This window comes from Pseudopipra pipra, chromosome 4 (genome assembly GCF_036250125.1).
Source record: "Pseudopipra pipra isolate bDixPip1 chromosome 4, bDixPip1.hap1, whole genome shotgun sequence".
NCBI classification, from domain to species: domain Eukaryota; kingdom Metazoa; phylum Chordata; class Aves; order Passeriformes; family Pipridae; genus Pseudopipra; species Pseudopipra pipra.
Genome location: NC_087552.1, coordinates 57556093 through 57574468, shown reverse-complemented (window position 1 = coordinate 57574468; position 18376 = coordinate 57556093). Strand labels below are relative to the sequence as shown.

At 36.9% G+C, this 18376-nt stretch overlaps 1 protein-coding gene across 1 annotated transcript in view; it reads right to left on the bottom strand.

Moving 5' to 3' along the window:
- The window catches only part of DHX15 (DEAH-box helicase 15), a 43022-nt gene that overhangs the window by 10410 nt on the left and 14236 nt on the right, over positions 1-18376 (bottom strand). Inside the window, exons 6-10 of the mRNA XM_064653105.1 lie at positions 9303-9470; positions 5368-5454; positions 3672-3821; positions 3411-3519; positions 2115-2306 (exon numbers count right to left, since the gene is read on the bottom strand). Coding sequence (XP_064509175.1) covers positions 2115-2306; positions 3411-3519; positions 3672-3821; positions 5368-5454; positions 9303-9470 — 706 coding nt within the window. The remainder of the gene's footprint in view (positions 1-2114; positions 2307-3410; positions 3520-3671; positions 3822-5367; positions 5455-9302; positions 9471-18376) is intronic.

The following is an 18376-nucleotide window of genomic DNA, read 5'->3' as shown; positions in this document are numbered from 1 at the left end:
CAACCCTACCCATTCTGTGATTCACTTTACAGAGATCTACAGCGTAAAAAAAAAAAATCAGTTGTGTTTAAAGTAGATGTAATTTTTAAGAGGTTAAATTTCTATAAAATTAATGCTAAGATGTTACAAATCCTTTATCTATTTCCATCTGTTTGAGACTACATTAGCTTTCGCATAACTGAAGCCCAGCAATCTCATGAGATCACCTCTTTGCATATGATCTATCAGATGAGGGCTTTTTTGTGGGGTGTTATGTGGTTTTATTTTATTTTATTCTTAAATTTGCATAAAAGCCCCAAAGCACTAAATATGTGAGCTGAATACTGGACGGAACTTGAGAAAAAAATACACACTGCAACAGTGAATCACATGGTAACAAATCAACAAAGACCAATGCATTAAAGAAAATGGAAATGCAGGTGTGAAATAAACACCCTGAATAGTGGGTCCTGCATTTGAAAAAAGAGATAATTTTAATTTCAAACTCAGATTAATAAAAGCAAAATCCAAATTATTCTATCACTGTCTTAACTGTTTTGAATAAGTAATAGCACTTTCCATACCACAGCAAGACACCAAAGCTCTTATAAAATGAAGTACAATCATTTGATCTGCTCATTATTCAATGCTATTTTTGCTCCTTTCTGGTACCTAGTTTCCCATTCAGTCCAAACTTAATACATGGATTACTATCCAAAGCCTGACAATCTTTATGAGGACTTTAGGCACCAAAACATATAATCATGCTGCTGGTTTATAAAAAAAGTGCTTGCTTTGGGAAACAGTCCTCACAAATACCAGGATTACGTGAGGGGTTTCTTTAAGAGCAGTATGTTAGTTTAACACGCACATTAACCATCTTCAATCCATTCTTTATTCCCCCCCCACTTATTAATCATTATATTAATTGTGCCTTAAAACAAAAAAAGCTATCATGACCTGGGAAAAGGTAAACTGGAAGAGGAGTAAGGCAAATCAGTTGAAGGCCATTGACAAAAATATTAGACTGACTTGTTCTGTAGTAGATATTGGCAGAAGGGAAGAGAAAGACAGGCACCAACCTACCACCACCTCCGCAATTAAGCCTACCATTTAATTAAAAAAAATATTATGATTCTGCCCTGCCCATCTGCTCTGAGTCTGAACAATCATAACTCTGCAACAAACATTTTATCTTGTTCTTAAAAACTTTCATATATATATATATACTGTAAGACTAAACTGAAGCAACAGATTTTACACTTAGTCAAAATGTTTTTTTTTTTCTCTATCCAACCAAGTTAAGTATGTCAGCAGCACACCTGTGCTGTGGAGAGCACTGGTAAAATAGCACACCCCAAAGACAAAAGAGTACTTAGGAGTAAGAACATCCCCATTTGTTGCTTGTCCTATGACCTATAACTATAAATCAACATCAGTTCTATGTAACGGGGAAATTAAATACAAATTTGTGTGGTAACATTTTCCTCCCCATCAAGCTCTCTCAGCAAGCAGCTCTGCTCTGACACAGAGCTATTCATGTGACACAGCAGCAAAGTACAGCTGTGCACTTAAGTCAATTCTTATAAAGATACATCCTCGCCCCAAGTTTCTTTTTTCCCTTTAAAAGTAATGACTGTTCTCCAGTTTTGCCACTTAATGACTGAAAAGTGTACTTCATGTACAAGCCTGTGGTTTAATATAAATTAGACTGTAATCCCTTTGGGAATACTGAGATTTATCAAAGTGCAGAAGGATGCACAATACGTACCAGATGTCACTGCCTTAAACTAAGCGGCTGAACTGACATTTCTGATCCTGTCCATGAGCCTGAGTAGAAATTTCTGTTCCATTACCCTGATTCCCTCCCCCCACCCAACAACTCAAATATATACACTTTTAACTGATATTAGGAGCAAACTCTTTAGCCATTTTATGTGTCTTAATTTCTTAACATTACTACTGATTAGGTTCAAGATCTCTACATAAATCTATAATGACTGAACCCATATATGAAGTTTTAAAAAACAATTCTAATTTTATTAGAAATACATGATTTTTTTAATGTGGAAAACTCAAATTTCCCCCAAACTGAAGATCTGCATTTTGTTTAGTATCTCTTTTCCTGCTATTACCTGACAACATGGCAGTAATAGATAGGACCTCATTAGAACAGTTGTAGTCACAGCTTGCAATAACCATTTTAGCCAGCTGTGGGTCCAATGGAAATTCAGCCATCATGGATCCCAATTCAGTCAAGTCTCCATCATCATTTAAAGCAGCCAGGTAATTTAAAAGCTCTAAGGCTCTCATCAGAGTTTCAGGAGCTGAAAGAAAAAAGTATGTAAGTAGGCACATTAACCAAACTGCTCTGAATCAGCAAAAAATGAGGAAGCACAGACTATTATAAGCTATCTTTTTGGTTTTTTTGTTCTCCATTCACTAGCATCCAAACACAAAACTGCTACCAAATTCAGTAACACACACCCAGGTGCGAATGAATACGGGTGCAGGGGAGGAAACAAAATTTATTTAAAAAAGCTTTAATCACAAGCTTTAAATATTTGGAGATTACTGCTTTTCAAAATTCAGACAGCAGTAGCATTGTGATATACTCAGTATCATAGTAATATCACTTCCTCTCCCAGCAGATACCTTTTCCCTTGTTCCATACCAAACAGATCAATACAGCCCTAAAATCTCAGCTATTTCAACTTTAGGTATCTACAGTCTTTCACGAAGCCAGCAAGAATGTTCTCTTAATCCTGCACTTCTCATACAGAGTCTGTATTAACCCACAAAATAAAACAGAAAGAAATTCAAGTATTCAATTATAGAATTTATAGAACTTCTAGAATTCTAGAAAAATAGAACTACTTAAAAGCTTACAGACTATGTTATATTTTTATTTGAGGGGGGGAAAAACCAACTAGCTAACATATTTATATATGGCTGATCTACATTTTTAATTAGCAATATAAACCAGTTATTTTGGAAGCATATATGAACATTTAACACTTAGAAAGAAGATACACATTAACTTTACAGTTTGAGCCAAAATCATGTATTCAGCTTTAACAACACTAGCCAATTTTACACAATTAGAATGTGTAATCAAGGTGATAAGTAAAAGAATTTCAAATAATAGACTTCCTAATGCCCATAATTTTCTCTTATTCTCTGCAGGCAAGGGGCATTCAGTAGATTCCTTGGTTCCATTAAAAGCTTTTACACAGACAGAAATACAAAAAGCTTGTTTTAATATGACACAGAGCACTAAATTTCAGGATAAACAAAAGACATTCCTTACAGATTACAATTAAAAAAAAAAAAAAAAAAAACAGAAAAAGAAAAGGTAAAAGAATTTATTCCATGTTGTCATTATATAAAATAGTCACAAAAATAAAGATTGGAAAGATGGAAATAGATACCTGGAGGATCCATAAAATCAAAGTGCACCAAATCATCTATACCAAGCTTCTTGAGCTGTAATACTACAGATCCTAAGTTAGACCTCAAAATTTCAGGGTATGTGTTGTCCTGGGGGGGAGGGGAAAAAAAAGACAATTCAAAACACTTGTTCTTCCAAACCCTTTATAGTCCAGAAGCATTCAAATTCTGATTTTGTTTAACAGCACGGCACTCAACTACCTGAATCAGGTGTGCTTATAATCTACAAGAAGTAACCTTACCTGCATTTCAGTTTTGTAAGCCTTCTCTGTGTAGAGCCTGAAGCACTTGCCTGGTCGAGTACGGCCAGCACGGCCAGCTCGCTGCTGAGCAGAAGCTTTACTGATCGCAGTCACCAACAGAGACTCCACTCTGATACGAGGGTTGTACACCTATTAGAAAGTGGAAGCAGAGCAGGAAAGAAGGAAAAGAATAAACAGGTCATGGATAAGACAACTATCTGAAGAAATAAAGACTGCTTTAAATGTATTGTCAAGCACAGCTTCTGACTAGGAAATCACAAGTTGTATATCTGAAAGGAGAAAAAAAACTTGCTACAAAATGCTCTGGATCAGTGACAGAGAGCTTCAAATACAACTGTCTAGAGAACAGCATTTTTTATTCATCTGTTAACAGCAACTCCTGCCAGGCTCCCTGTTCTCCTTAAGTGTGTGTATTTTTAGGTTAAGATTTTCATGGCAAAAGGAACACGTCCAATTTGTTCTATAGAGTGCTAAACAACCATGTTGCTCAGAAAATTCCATAAAAAAAGTTGTCTTGATGTAATTATGAGGTTGAATAATCATATTCTAGAGATCAGAAAAATCTAACATTAAGGTTGAACAGAACAGTAAAAATGAGGCTGATGACAAAACAAAACTCTATGTCAAGGGTACATGCAGACTGCCACAGTAAAAAACACGTGCTGGTATTTACTGTAAAATTTCCACTGCAGTCATGGATAAAACAGCAACCCTGCCAAGTCAACAGGGCTCATGGAAAGGAATATACTGTAAAAAAAAGGCAGTATCAAACAGTAGTTTCAGTTGAAGATGTTCTTGGTTCCTGTTTTAACACCTTTCTGGTATAAGTATAAAATCTGTACAAAAACTTCAGTTCTTTCTACAGAAGGTACTCTTCTGGTATAAGAACTACCTGTGAAAAAACCTCAGCCTAAATGGTGATGGAAACTTGTGCATGAAGATGCACTGTTACTGTACTCACATTCTGCTGTATGTCTGCCACATTTTGCCAAAGTTTAAAAGGCTGACAGTGTGTATTGGTGTTAAACAAAAAGTCTAAGAAACCAAGTTGTAAAGAAAGTTACAGTTAGTGAAAAAACTAAATTACAATTATGATATGCATTTTATTCTTTCTTTAGTTATTGGGTTGACTATAGGAAAACTACTTCTGTTCCTCTCAACATCCTATGATATTCCAAGAATCACAGTACGAGCTTGATTACAATCTTCAGGGCTGCAACAGGACATGATAAATACTGATATAAAACAGTATGTATCATTTCTTTCTTCTTATTTTAGTGCTGGAGTTTTCTATTGGAGTGACTTAAAAGAAGAGGAGGCTTCTAGCACCAGTTTTAATTTATTTTCATACAATTTCTTAGTTTTACTTGAGCATTCCCAAGCATAGACACAAAGTACAAAACCAACCATCCTAAAGTACTTAGAAAATCCCCATTCCAGGCCCAATTCTAAGTTCTCACGTTTCTTTTTATTTTTTAAAATAAAATTCTTCTATCTAAAATTTGCAGACTAAATGCAAACCTGCAAGCTAAAAATAAAACAAAAACTCAACAACCAAGTTTAAGATTTCAAATGGAAAAAAGACCTGGTGTCTACAAAGGGAACAGCTACCTGAGCAAACCAGATTCCAGCATCTTTCCTACTATAAAGAAAGAGAAGACAGAATAGCATTTACCTTCTGTTTTGCAAAGCCAGGATCAATCACAAACACAACACCATCTATTGTTAATGATGTCTCAGCAATGTTAGTGGACACAACCACCTGTCAAGAAAACCCAAAAAAACAAACAATTAAATGAAGCTACTGCATTGTGAACATGAAGAGCTCTGATTTTGTCTCTGCACAAACAATTTTCAGCAAACTTTCCTTCACTGCACCAGTAATGACCAGAGCTGCACTTTAACACTTTCACAGGATGATCTGAAATCAACCCAATGAACTTCTAGTGAAAAGAGCAAATTTTGTCCACTCTTTTTGCTCCCCTATGAGTCTATTAACAACATTACAAATGTTAATTTTGAGAAAAAGAAACAGAAGAGCAAAAATTTTACTTATGAAACCGCTATTCAAAATTTTTCTCACTTGTCTGGTACAAAACGACAAATTACACTGGATCCCTTTAACATCATCTGTTAATTGCAGCTATTTACCTTTTTTGAAAGCCTGAACAGTACAAACTGGTTAAATAATATTAAATCAGAGGTTATATACAGTACCACCACAGTATTTTCTTTTATTTGATTTGCAATAAAGCAGTTATCAATACATTCCAGCTAAAATCCTGAACAATGTGTATTTAATTTTAACTTTGTCTTTTTCTGTCTCCAGATGTTCAAACACTGTTACAGATCTTTAATGTTACATTCTTAAATTTCTATAAACTTTCTGAAGGCTATGTCTTGTGCAAAAATTAAAGGTGATACCAGAGTTCTGAGGCTTAATTTTGCCACCATTTAAATTTTGTGTCCAGAGATGCAGTTTAACAGTCTATAGATACCATTAGCTCTCATCCCAACAGTAACTACACTGAATCTAGTTATTAGCACATTTAATCAGCTATCTCAGAAAAGACCCAAAACTTGTTCGGCACTTCATCCAAACTACTTACCTTTCATGTCTTAATTTCAGAGCATTTTGTCATTGCTGTTTTCAGTTGAGCAATTAGAACTGAAGAGGCCCCTAACACTTTGTTCAGTATTACAATGCAGCCAGTGGCTGGACTAGACTGATAATCCCACTGATTTTCCTTCCCACTGGCTGATCATTTTGCCAGTCAGCTACTTATTACACTCAGCTTGTCTCTTCTTAAGTAGACTTAAGGTTTAAGCTTGCCCAAATACTACGACATATTGAAAGCAATACTTTGGTGGAAAAAACACTGTCAATTTGGAATTGCGGTGTTTCACCCTGAAACAATGCGCTACTTAGAATTCCTCAAACAAACAAAAAAAAATCCTGTACACATTTCAGTCTCATGTAACCTGCACATATTACAGAGATAGATATAGAAATAAAGGCCGCAAACATAAATGAAATTCAGCGCAAAATTGCAATATATTTTCATAAAAGATTTGCAAGCCATAAATATGCAAATTAAACTGACACTTCCACGTTAAAAGGCCAGTCAATCCACATTCAACTTGCTGTTACAGAATATACCTCATCTAAAAGGTTCTAGGTTTTTCTGTATTTGCTAACATACAGAACTGTCCATACCCAATTACAGAGAAGTGACAAAAGATTTTGGTCCTGCTTTTAATCACTGACTTCTATTAGGACACTTCAATACCAAGAACTCAACACTGTTAGTATGCTTAGTCCAAAAAGGTACAGCAATTCAACTTGTACCTGAATTTACTTAATTTATACTTGAATCATACGAAGTTTCCAAAGGTAGAATGAAAAAAGTTATTTACACAGTGGATTTTGTTCTATGTACAGATATTATTTGTAAATGTAACTGCTTAAAAAAACTAAAATTCATTAATGTAAAAACACAAGGAATTCAAAAAAAAGGAAAAAAAAAAGTGATGAAATTACACCACAACTTTCAAGCCTAAATCCAAGTACAAAGCTGCCTGGAAATCAAACAACTGAAATTAGCGCTTAACTACATAAAATAATAAATTGTACCTAAATAGCTTTAGCTGCAGTTTTGCAGTTACTGAGACAAATTTAAACACCTTATTTTCAATATTAAAATAGATATAGCATCTACATCTAAAAATACATCTATATTGCATATGTATTAAGCAGCAATGCTTAAGACTGCTGAAACAAACTAGAACAGTTTGAAAAGAAGGGATAAGACAGGGAGCCTTTATCATGGGATAAGAATAGAAACGTTCTTTGTTAAGTCATCTTCATATTCCTCCACAGTATCAATTAAATACTCTGATTAACTGTGGTTTTTTATCTCTAATATTAAGCTTTCTCACAATAATAGCTGCTTTTTCCTAGCCCAAAGAGGAACAAAAAAAAGTGCTAAGTTATCAAGCTGTGTCACTACTAGCTGTTACCATCACGGCTACTGCAAGATGCCACAAAACTTCCAGTACCTTTCCTTTCACAAAGTTAAAGCTCAGGAGACACTGCAAGCACTTCACTTACATTTTTATGACCATCAGAGCCTTTGAAACAATACACACCACCTGCTAGCTCTCTCTTCAGCAGTTCTAAAACCTAAGTTTGACTCCCACAGGAGACTGGTTTTAAGATACGGAGGCACAGCAACACATGGTTTTTCTTTACAGATCTTGATCACCAAAACCAACTGAAACTAAACCAACATTTTAACAAATTTACGACACAGACACACTTTCACTGATAGCTAGATTTGTTATGAAGATAAAAACTAAAACATGGAAGCCAGAACATTTCAGCCAAAGCAGGCAAAGAGGAAAAGTAACTTCATAGGTCTGAGTCTGCTGCCTATTTATTGTGTCTACAGTTGGTACCCTTTGGGTGTAACAATTTTTCTTGTAGCGAAATAGCTGCTACACCAAGAGTGTCTTCTTCTCAGAGACTGGTACTGGCTCTGACAGTTCAACATAACAAAAGCTACACTCTGCACTTGTTATCCTCTTATGCAGAAAACCAAAACTGATTATCTTGAAGGGCACAATTTTAAATATGAATGAAAATTTAATGAAATACACAACCACCACTTGTTTGTTACTTAAGAGCAATTTCATTCATTTAAGTCATTTACTAATACAATCTTGATGGAGCATTAGTTTTATGATTTCAGACTGAATGCTTCCTGCAGTCAACTTCAACAGGAAAACGAAGATAATTTCACTAAATTTATTAAGTGATTTACTCTTACAGAACACTAGAAAGTTGTCACTAGTATTCTACATGCATTCTATTGCACAAAAAAAGCAAACAATTAAGGAAGAAACCCTGCCTAGAGCACCTGGTATGATTCAGCTTACACCTTCAAAATCTTAGCTTTGTGATTGCTGGTTTCATAGAGCATTTGTTTAATTTCAGGAAGCTCTAGTACAACTCCTTCCCAATATTCAGTTTTAGCGAAATAACCACATAGCTTCTAATGTGCATTATGTGAGCACTGACATATTAATTTTATGAAGAACATTCACTGTGCCATTTCAAGTTTTTCAGTTTCTCAATCCGTTTTGCCCAATGAAAGAACCTCAATTCCTCATTTACTACTACAGAAAACACAAACCTCTAACTTCCAACATACTTCTTGTAACTTGCACCTTTCTCAAAAACCTTAAGAAACAGAGAAAACCTGCCCGACTACCTCCCCTGAAGAGAAGTTCCATTTTGTTTAAAAAAAAAAGAGCACATCTCAAAATAATTACCTATGGAAAAAATCCCATCCCTCCACATAAATCATATTTCTCACAGGAACATAAATCAAACTGTTACTACAACATCCTGGCCTTATTTAGATAGAAGACAGAACTTGATTTGCACTGAGAAACAAATTCCAAGTTATCTAAAAATTCTAATGTGATAAAAACTTCTACTTGTTGCTGTTCAACTATATCTAAAGCACTTGAAACTCTTATTTCATTGCCCACACAACTGTGAGCAGACACTTACAGAACAGAATACTGAAACAGCATAGTATTTACCTTTCTTCCTATTGCTCCATTTTGTTTTTTTGGTGGGGGAGGTTCAAATATCCTTTGCTGTTGCTGTGGAGGAAGGGTGGAATACAATGGAATGATTTTGATGTCACCAACTTCAGGACCTAAATCATCAATTTCTCGTTTTATCCTCTTGCAGGCTTCATCAATCTCCTACAAAACAAAAATATTGTTTAAAAGAGAAGTCCATGAAAAAGGAAGTGCATTTTATTTTAGAGTGCCTATGACAATTAGATTAAGTCTACACCGTGAAGAACAATTACAATAACTTCTACTTAAAAAAATAAAAATAACTTTAAAAAAAATCATTCAAGGTGCTCACTGAATGTGCAATCAAATTTCCACAATACTTCAAGATGTTTCAGCTTCTATACTCTAATGAACAACCTAATTTGTATTCAACATCCTTTTTCTTTTAGTCATGTTTCCTAATTAAATTTCTACAAATTGTACTAAAATTGAAATCTCTCACCCTGGAATATCAAACTGCACTCATGACCTTTTCAATTTTCACAATCTGAAAAAAATTGATGTGCAAGATATTTAAAATAAGCCAATTAAGCTTTAATGTCACGTATCACTAATGCAATTATGTGGAAGATTTGCTTCATTGTACCTAATGAGAACAAACACCTTTACAGTATAAACATGGATGCTCAAAACCAAACCTCTTAATTCTGCACTTCAGATTTTACTTTAAAATTAACTGAAATCCCATCTAAGCTTAAGAAAAGACAGTGAAATACCCTGAAGATTAAAGATTTCTCATGCCTTTTTTTACCTTAGTATTTTCTAGCCTATTTTCTGCTTACCATCCGGAACAGTTCACCACAGCCCAATCATTTATAACTCCATTTAGTTTTAAAACAACTATATTTAAGCCAGCTAGGTGACCTATAATTATGGCAAGATTTAATGAAAATTGAAGTGCACAGAAATTCAGGTTAATGAATAACACCATTCATTAGCTTCAACTTAAAAATCACAGCAGAGCCCCCACTAGTATAACTAAGAGACACAGTGACCAACTGTTGATCTTCCAGCTGAACTACTGATGGGAGAATAAAGTTATCATGACAAGAAGCAATAGTAGGCAAAGGCAAAGAAATGGCTACAACATACTCTGAGAAAAGAGGGGAGACCTCCCTTATCACAACTAATTCACTAGCCTGAAGGTGATGTTTAAGACCCTAAAGCAAATACATGGAAATGGTAATCTAAAGGCTCTGTAAAATTACTGCTTCAAACTGTCATTTGAAAAGCAAAAGCAGTCTCCTTTTTAAAAACCATAAATTCAGACAGATCTGCACCAAATCTGGGTCTTTCACTTATTCTTAAAGAGACATTTAAGTTTTCAGCACAACTGCATTGAGTAAGTTTTAAAGCACAGACAATACTTGTTCTGTATTGGTCAGTATATATAATTAACGTAAGCATGGCAAAATGCAGGCTCTTCCTCTCTGGTATCCAAGAGCCTTTTTAAGAGTAAGCCTAATGATTTCTGGCATTGCCTTGCCAATTTGAATGAATTGCAGATATTTACCAAAAACCTTTTCGTTTAAAAGGTGCACTTTGCCAACAAATCCAACACATCTTCATAAAAGGCAAGGGGTATACCAGAAACTGAGCTGCAATGTCCATTACTGGTTTACTAACAGAGAATGAATTTCATTAGACAGGTGTCAGTACCCAGTGTTCTCCTGATAAACTCCCTTTTTAAGTTCAGCAATAGCCTCCCAGTGAAAAGGGAGTTAAATATTTAATACAAACAAAAATAGAGCACAGACCTTAGTTCCTGGTCTGAGGGTCACTACACTACTTGTGGAATTTGAGCAGATTATACTGTGTAACCGTGAAAGCTGTGATGCTGGACAGGATGCTTCATCTTCAACAGTAATGACTAGAGACTCCAGGACAGGTATATTCTTAAGAGATAGTAAAATACATGCAAGCAGTGATAAATGAAAGCACTACACTCTACAGGACACGTGTGTTCAGAGCCACTGATCATCTGTCAGAAGAGATAAAAGTACTGTTTCTCCCTAGAGTTTCCAAATGTAGTTTCAAACTATCCCCTAAATCAGGATTCATTAAAATACTTCGACATAGAGATGACAAATACAGCCATTACTCTCTACAGATTTGCAAGAAGGATGCAAGTCACCAAGAGCCACTGCCACTCATCTAAAGACAGTAAAAGAGAATTCTTTAATAGCAGTAGTTTTAATTTTAAAAAAGAAGAGTAGTTTCCTTTTATTTACCACTGACATAAACCAGTGTATCTACTTCAGTATATGTACTATCAGTATATTTACTTGGAAGTGGTCACAGCAACAAACCTGTCAGTCCAAGAAACATTTGGACAAGGTTGGCACAGGGTGTGATCCCTGGGGCTGTCCTGTGCAGGGCCAGGAGCTGGACTTTGATGACCCTAGTGGCTCCCTTCCAATTCAGGATATTCTATGAATCTGACTGTAACCAGAACCACCCAGATGATGACCAAAACTGGTATCCCAGAGCACACAATCTAGAAGGAATATGTGTGGTAAGAATAGCCTGAAAGTGTTAAGGATTCTTTTAGGTGTTAAAGATTTGTTAGGATCACATGAAGACATTTAAATCCAGAGATATGAGACATATAGTTGAAGGCACAATTCTAAATTTAATCCTCTGAAGATTCAGCAAGTCTAATTCAATGGTCCCAACTAACTCAAGTATGAAAAGCTTTTTTTTAAAAAAAAAAAGGCAAAACAAACAAAAAAAAAGGAACAAAAAAAAAAATCAAACAAAGAAACCCTCAAAACCCCACCACATACCTTTAAATATTTGCACACTATCTACTCCGAACAAATCCACTACAAAATCCCTTCCTTGAAGAGGGATTATTCCATCAACATGCACAGAAGAGGAAATTTTTCTTCTCGGGTGGAAGAACAGGAAGGTAGAGTGAACATGCCTTGCATTTAGATTATGCCTGAAAAGCTCCTCAAAGTCCTGACTATCCCACTGACTACCTGAGATAGTGGGTACCAGGGTATGGGAAGCAGGAACAGACACAGGATCAAAGAACCCACACTTAGACCCATGACTGCCCAGTGCATCAGCCCAAAGACCTGCTTCACAGTTAATCAAAGAAACAGGCCTAAAATGCACAAAGTGTGAGGCTTAGTTAATACTGAAGATACTCAATTGAACTTGATCCTAGTACCTCACAAAAAAGATTTCTTAGGACTAATCTTCTCAGTAAAATTGTAGCCAATGAAAATGTTCATCGATGCACTCATTCTAAAAAGAGCTGACTACCAAAAGGTAAACAGCAAACAGACCACAAAAAGGGGAAAGGTTACACTGCTAGCTAAAATGCTCATTTATCTCAAGCTGCAAGTGCCACAACACACACATCTATACTTCACAATACCTAGTCATCAGAATTGTCCTGGTAGTCTTAAGTACTTTAAAACTTCCAAAAACTTCTTGTTGCTCCAATCAAAATAAATGTACAGTATACAGACAATAATTACAATTTAGCTGAAGTGCTATGGAAACTAGAATTAAGCAGCAGCTAAGAACTCCACAATAGCACATTCTGAATACTAACATGGAGTACTCAACATTTTTCCATACCATCAACAGCCTAAGTGATTTTCCTTGGAAAAGCTCCAAAGACAGAAAATAATCAGCAAAGAGAAAATATTTCTTTTTGTAGATATACTAGTGATCAAGAAGGTAATGGGGTGGTGAATATTTTTCAACCAGGAAAAACAAAGTGATCTCAACATCCAAATGAGAGTCAACGATTTGTATTTTGTGCTACAGCTAAACTGAAACAGTTTACAAAAGGGAAAAAGCTGGAACCAGGAAAATAATTTTATTAGGTGTCTATTATTAAATCAAATTTAAGCTAATTCACATAGTGTTCCTTCCAAAAAAATCATGTCATTAAGAAGACTGGTTCTAGAAAAAAAGCTGAGCAGGCTGCTTTGTTTCCAGACAACTGGTGGACAACAGGCAATATTTAGAAAACCTATCCAATTAGGTTGATTCCATTCAGGAGCTCAAGTATCAGAAAGTAATTCCAAGACACCAAAAAGCTCCAGGATTTTAACGTGAACTTCCATTTGTGTGTGAACTTTCCTGATCTCAGCAAGGCCAAAGTCTGGATAGGAATTAGTGGTTAGCAGTGTCTTGTTTAGAAAACAAAGAACAGAGTGCACAGTTTTCTTCCACTTTATTACAAACAGAACTGCAGCTATCTATATTTTCACATAACAGTAAATAGGTTAATTATGCCTCCTGAATCTGACAGGAATTTTACTCCATCTTAACCTACTTTTCAAAGAAAAGGCAAGCTGATGGCTAGTGCCAAAAAAACCAAACCAAATCAAAAAAACCAACCAACCAAAAAAACCAAACCCAAAAAAACCCAACAAACTCAACCCTTGGATGCACTAATTTTTATTCCTCTCACTAAAGCTGTGCTTCTGGGCAGCTAAAAATGCAACGGTCCACCAGACCAGAAGGAAATTCTTGAGTTTGAAACCTGTTGACAAAAGGAGTCCTGAACTCTTAGAATGCCAGGATTGCTGCTTATATTCCATTATGACATCCTCTGGATAGGGACAGCAATATACTTGACCATTAGCAGGAATAACAGAAAAAATTACAGGAGCAGTTGCATATATTATTAATTCATCACATCTGTAAGAGACAAGTCTGCACTGAAAAAAATACGTGATTCTTATTAGTTCCATTGAATGGTAGTAAAAAAACCCTAAACACAAACATAAAAAGAAACTACAAAGACAAGCAGCAGTGTAGTTCACAGAATCACAGAACATGAGGTTGGAAGAGACCTCAAGATGATGTGATCCAACCTTTCCTGGGTGTCCTAGATTTGCCCACAGGGGGTGGAGCTTAGAGCCATGCCTGGGTTGCTATTCCATACCACCCATGTCATAGCAAGAAAGGGGGAAGGGGGGCATGGTTTCAGGGGAAAGAAAAAGGCAAGTACACCCCAAAGTGCACCATTTTGTTCCCTCTCTTCCTTGGGGAAGCTGCGAGTTGCGGCAATGCTGCCGGCTCTCACCGACCAGTGCTTCGGACTCTGTCCCTCCATCGCCCATTCCTTCCTGTTCCTTGGATAATGCAGCTCCAGGAAGTCAATGCAGCTGGGATACAGCTCTGAGAAAAGTGGCAAACGCAGCAAGGATGTGGCTCCAAAAAGCAGCAGTGAGGCAAGTGGTGCAGTCTGGGAATGCAGCAGCAGTGAGCCTGAGCACAGCCCAGATGAGCTGAGCAGTTCAGGAATGGAGCAGCAGCGAGCCTGAGCCCAGCTCAGGAGAGCCATCCAGGAACGGAGGGGTGGCGAGCCCAAGCCCAGTGCTCCAGAAAAGCGGGTGGTACAACATAGATGATCCAGCTTTTTGGGGGTTTGTCTGTCACTGTTATGTTGTCTCAGCCTCGGGAAGCACCAGCTGCAGAGTGTCCTCCATGTCGTCTTTGTCTCAGGCACAGCCACCACAGGAAGGTCCCCCATCTTCTTTTCCTCTTGACAGCCACGTGTTACTGAGTCGAGGTGGTGAACACCTTTTGTGTGTAAAGCACCTTCTCCTTTTCATGCTTTTGTTATTAATACTGCTGCTTTTACTGTTTCTTATTTCACTGCTGTTTGCTTTCAGTATATCTCAACCCACAGTCTCCGCCTTTGTCCCTCCTGCATTAGACAGGGGCTAGGAGGGAAGGGGAATGGCTTATTTGGAGGTTAATTCCCAGCTGATGTTAAACCGCCACACTTGGCAAAAGCACAGCCTACACAATATGGCTCAGAACCCTATGCAGCCAAATCCCACGTGACCAATGTTGTAGAATCCACCATCTCCTCTTTGAGATTATTCCAGTGCCTGATTATTCTCATTGTGAAAAATTTTCCTCTTGTGTCTAATCACAAGCTCCTTAGGAGTAAGTTTTATTCATTACCCCTCAACTTTCCATGTGACTCTTTGTAAAAACAGAGTCTCCATCTACATTGTAGCCATCCTTTAAATACTGGCTCATGGTGGTAAGTCTCCCCCAAGCCGTCTTTTCTCAAGGCCAAAAAAGCCCAGTTCTCTCAGCATTTCCCAGTCTTTTGAACATCTCTGTGGCTTTAAGTTACTGAGTTACATTATTCTTGCAAAGGTAACAATCCAATAACCTGAATTTCCTTCCGTTTGTTTGTGTGCAAGACTCAACAGTGGTGCCACAGAGGAGGCTTCAAATCACACCGATAATAAAACAGCAGTTACCGAATGACAGACTGTGAATTATCCTGAGCCAAAGCTCTTGAGTGCTGGCATTCATTCTGGCTCACAGGCCAAAGCAGTACACACAAACTGCCAGTTAACTTGCTAGTCAGTCTCCATCTTTAGATCTTAACTTCTCATCTTTACAAAAACGTTTCTACAAAGAGATGGTTACTAGTGATGTCATTTTAAGCAGAGTTAATGGAACAATTCACGTATTTGGCATGCAAAACAGAATTCAAGGATTTTGTAAACATGGTCCTTGGTAACATTATTTCAGAAACCCTTTTTTCAGCTGACCCTCTATTTGGTACACTTAAAGAATCTCATGGGATAAGCAAAACTTCAAGACTGCTCCAATTAAAACATACTATAAGCTCTTTTAAACAGCACATCACCTGCTACACTACACAGAGTTAGATTTAGCTTCACCCTGGATAAATGAGTCAAGTAGACATAACTGTAAAACCCTGAAGGAAACTAATGCCTAAAAAGTGTAAGGCAATTTTACCTTGTGTAAAATGAGTATGCAAGGGAAACAAATGCATAGACAAAAATTATTTCACAAACCAGAAGTATCCGGCAGACACCTTAGCTCCCCCCCTTCTCTTTTGACTTCTATCACAGGCAGGACACAGCTAGACACAGCTGGCTTGGATGCCATGAACCTTCTAGAAATGCCTTCTGTGTCCTTAAACCTGCACGGAACTTCCCTAATTTTCCTTTCTTCCTCTGGGAATGAAAGCAGACTGCTACAAGCTAAAACGAGGACACAGCAGTAAAAAGAACTGCCACCAAGAGCTGCATCACTTCAGGAGAGATCTCTGAACACAAATTTAGAGAAACAAAACTCTGTAAAGTTATGCACTCAGACAAAAGAAGTAATACATGGAAAAAGCCAACACTTGACCATAACTACAACTGCTCTGTCAAGTCAACACTGAGCTTGCCTCAGCATAATGCCTATATTCAGGATCTTTTGAAATATCTGACATCATCTCAAATGAACAAAGAGTAAAAAATCTTCCTCCCCTTAGCACTTGAACAAAATTAGTATTATTACTCTTCTTTCAGTTTATGCCACCCAATTCAATACTTTCTATGTGAGGCTAAACAAGACAACTCGTTAAGCCTAGTACACAGACTGGCTTAACCTCACCCAGTCACTACCACTGAGACTAAAAGAGTTGTCAATTTTGACTTCAATTTCCTCGTAAGAAATCCTCCGTTTTCTTTCAGTTCCACAGTTTAACCAGTCTTACTGTGATAAAAAAACAATGTGCCTATAAAATAAACCCCTTTAATTACAAAACTTTCTATCAAAACATCAAAAATGTTTTGCAACTCTCTCCTATGCCAACATCAATTTTATCAATATCACTTTGAGCCTTTGTAGAACACTGAACTTTGCAGCAACATTTTTCACTATATTTATCTACCATCAAAAACAACACTGCTGGTCTGTATTTCAAGTCTCCAGATGCAGCCTGGATTCTCCTTCCTAAATGTGTAATGATGCATTTGGCTTTATAACGAAAAGGGCATCAGAGTGACAGAGAACACAACTGGCATTTGTAAGTGGCTATGTTAACAAAACATGTAAGACATATATATACAGTTTCTGTGTCATTATTTCTGCCACCCCCATTCCACAAGTTTTGTCTGTAAGGATGTTACAGCTACTCCCAGATTACTGGTCTTAATGGAGTATAAAATCTAATAGTGTTTTAGCAGAACTACAGCAGACAATAAACCAGCTGCCTCTCAGATCTGCAGGTGAGCCAGTCTTGAGACACTTGAAGTTAACCTTAAATGTGTATCTACACAAATAGACTACCAAATTTGTAATCTCAGTGACTGAGAACAAGTTTGACAACACCTATTGTCTAAGAAAGACATGTTGACTGAAATGTAATTATGCTTTTCCCTTGCGAACAGAAATCCGTGTCAGAGTGTCCAATTTTGCCTGTGACTGACATCAGACAACCTAGCTTACAGCTACCCAGGTTATACATTTTTTGAATATTGGCATGAAACATGAACATTATTTCCATATTCTGGAATCTTCCTGATAGACCAGGGTGTTTTCTCGTCTGGTTTTAAGATGAACAGATGAGCTTTCTTCCGTACAGGGACTGTAGGACAAGTCCTGTTTCAAAATGTTTATTCCTAATAAATTTGGGGTTTAAACAACCTCTTTTGTTATTAATGGACTGAAAAGCAATTCATGCAACATAATCACATACTTTTCCCCCTTTCAGGATTCAGGAAGTTTTTATTGAATACTTATTTCTGCACCATTAACAACAATTTCATCTTCATCCAGTAACAGGCCTATACAATTAAGACTCCTTTAGTTTCCAAATGTATTTAAGCTTCTTTTAATTTTTTGGGCATGACAACACAGATCTTTTACTCTGTTCATTTTGTTTTCAAGAATCCAAAATAACTACACAGTATTTCTGCCCAGCATAAATAAATTTCCAGCTACTAAGCCTCCTGAACCCAAAGCATATAGTGGTAATGGTACCTAGAGCACACTTCCCAGTTCTTGAGAGTACAGTAGGTCCCATCACTTCAGATTCAACAGTGACACATCTGCAGACTTCTATGAAGCTCAGCAGAGGCCCCAAAATGTCATTAATCAAAATGGTTAAAACACTTCAAAGCTTCTCTACGGAAGCTAAATCAGACTTCAATTTCATGCTAACCACCTAAATTCAGAGTAGCCTGAGGCAGAGCCAACTCCAGTGCCCCTGGACAGTACCATCGACTGAA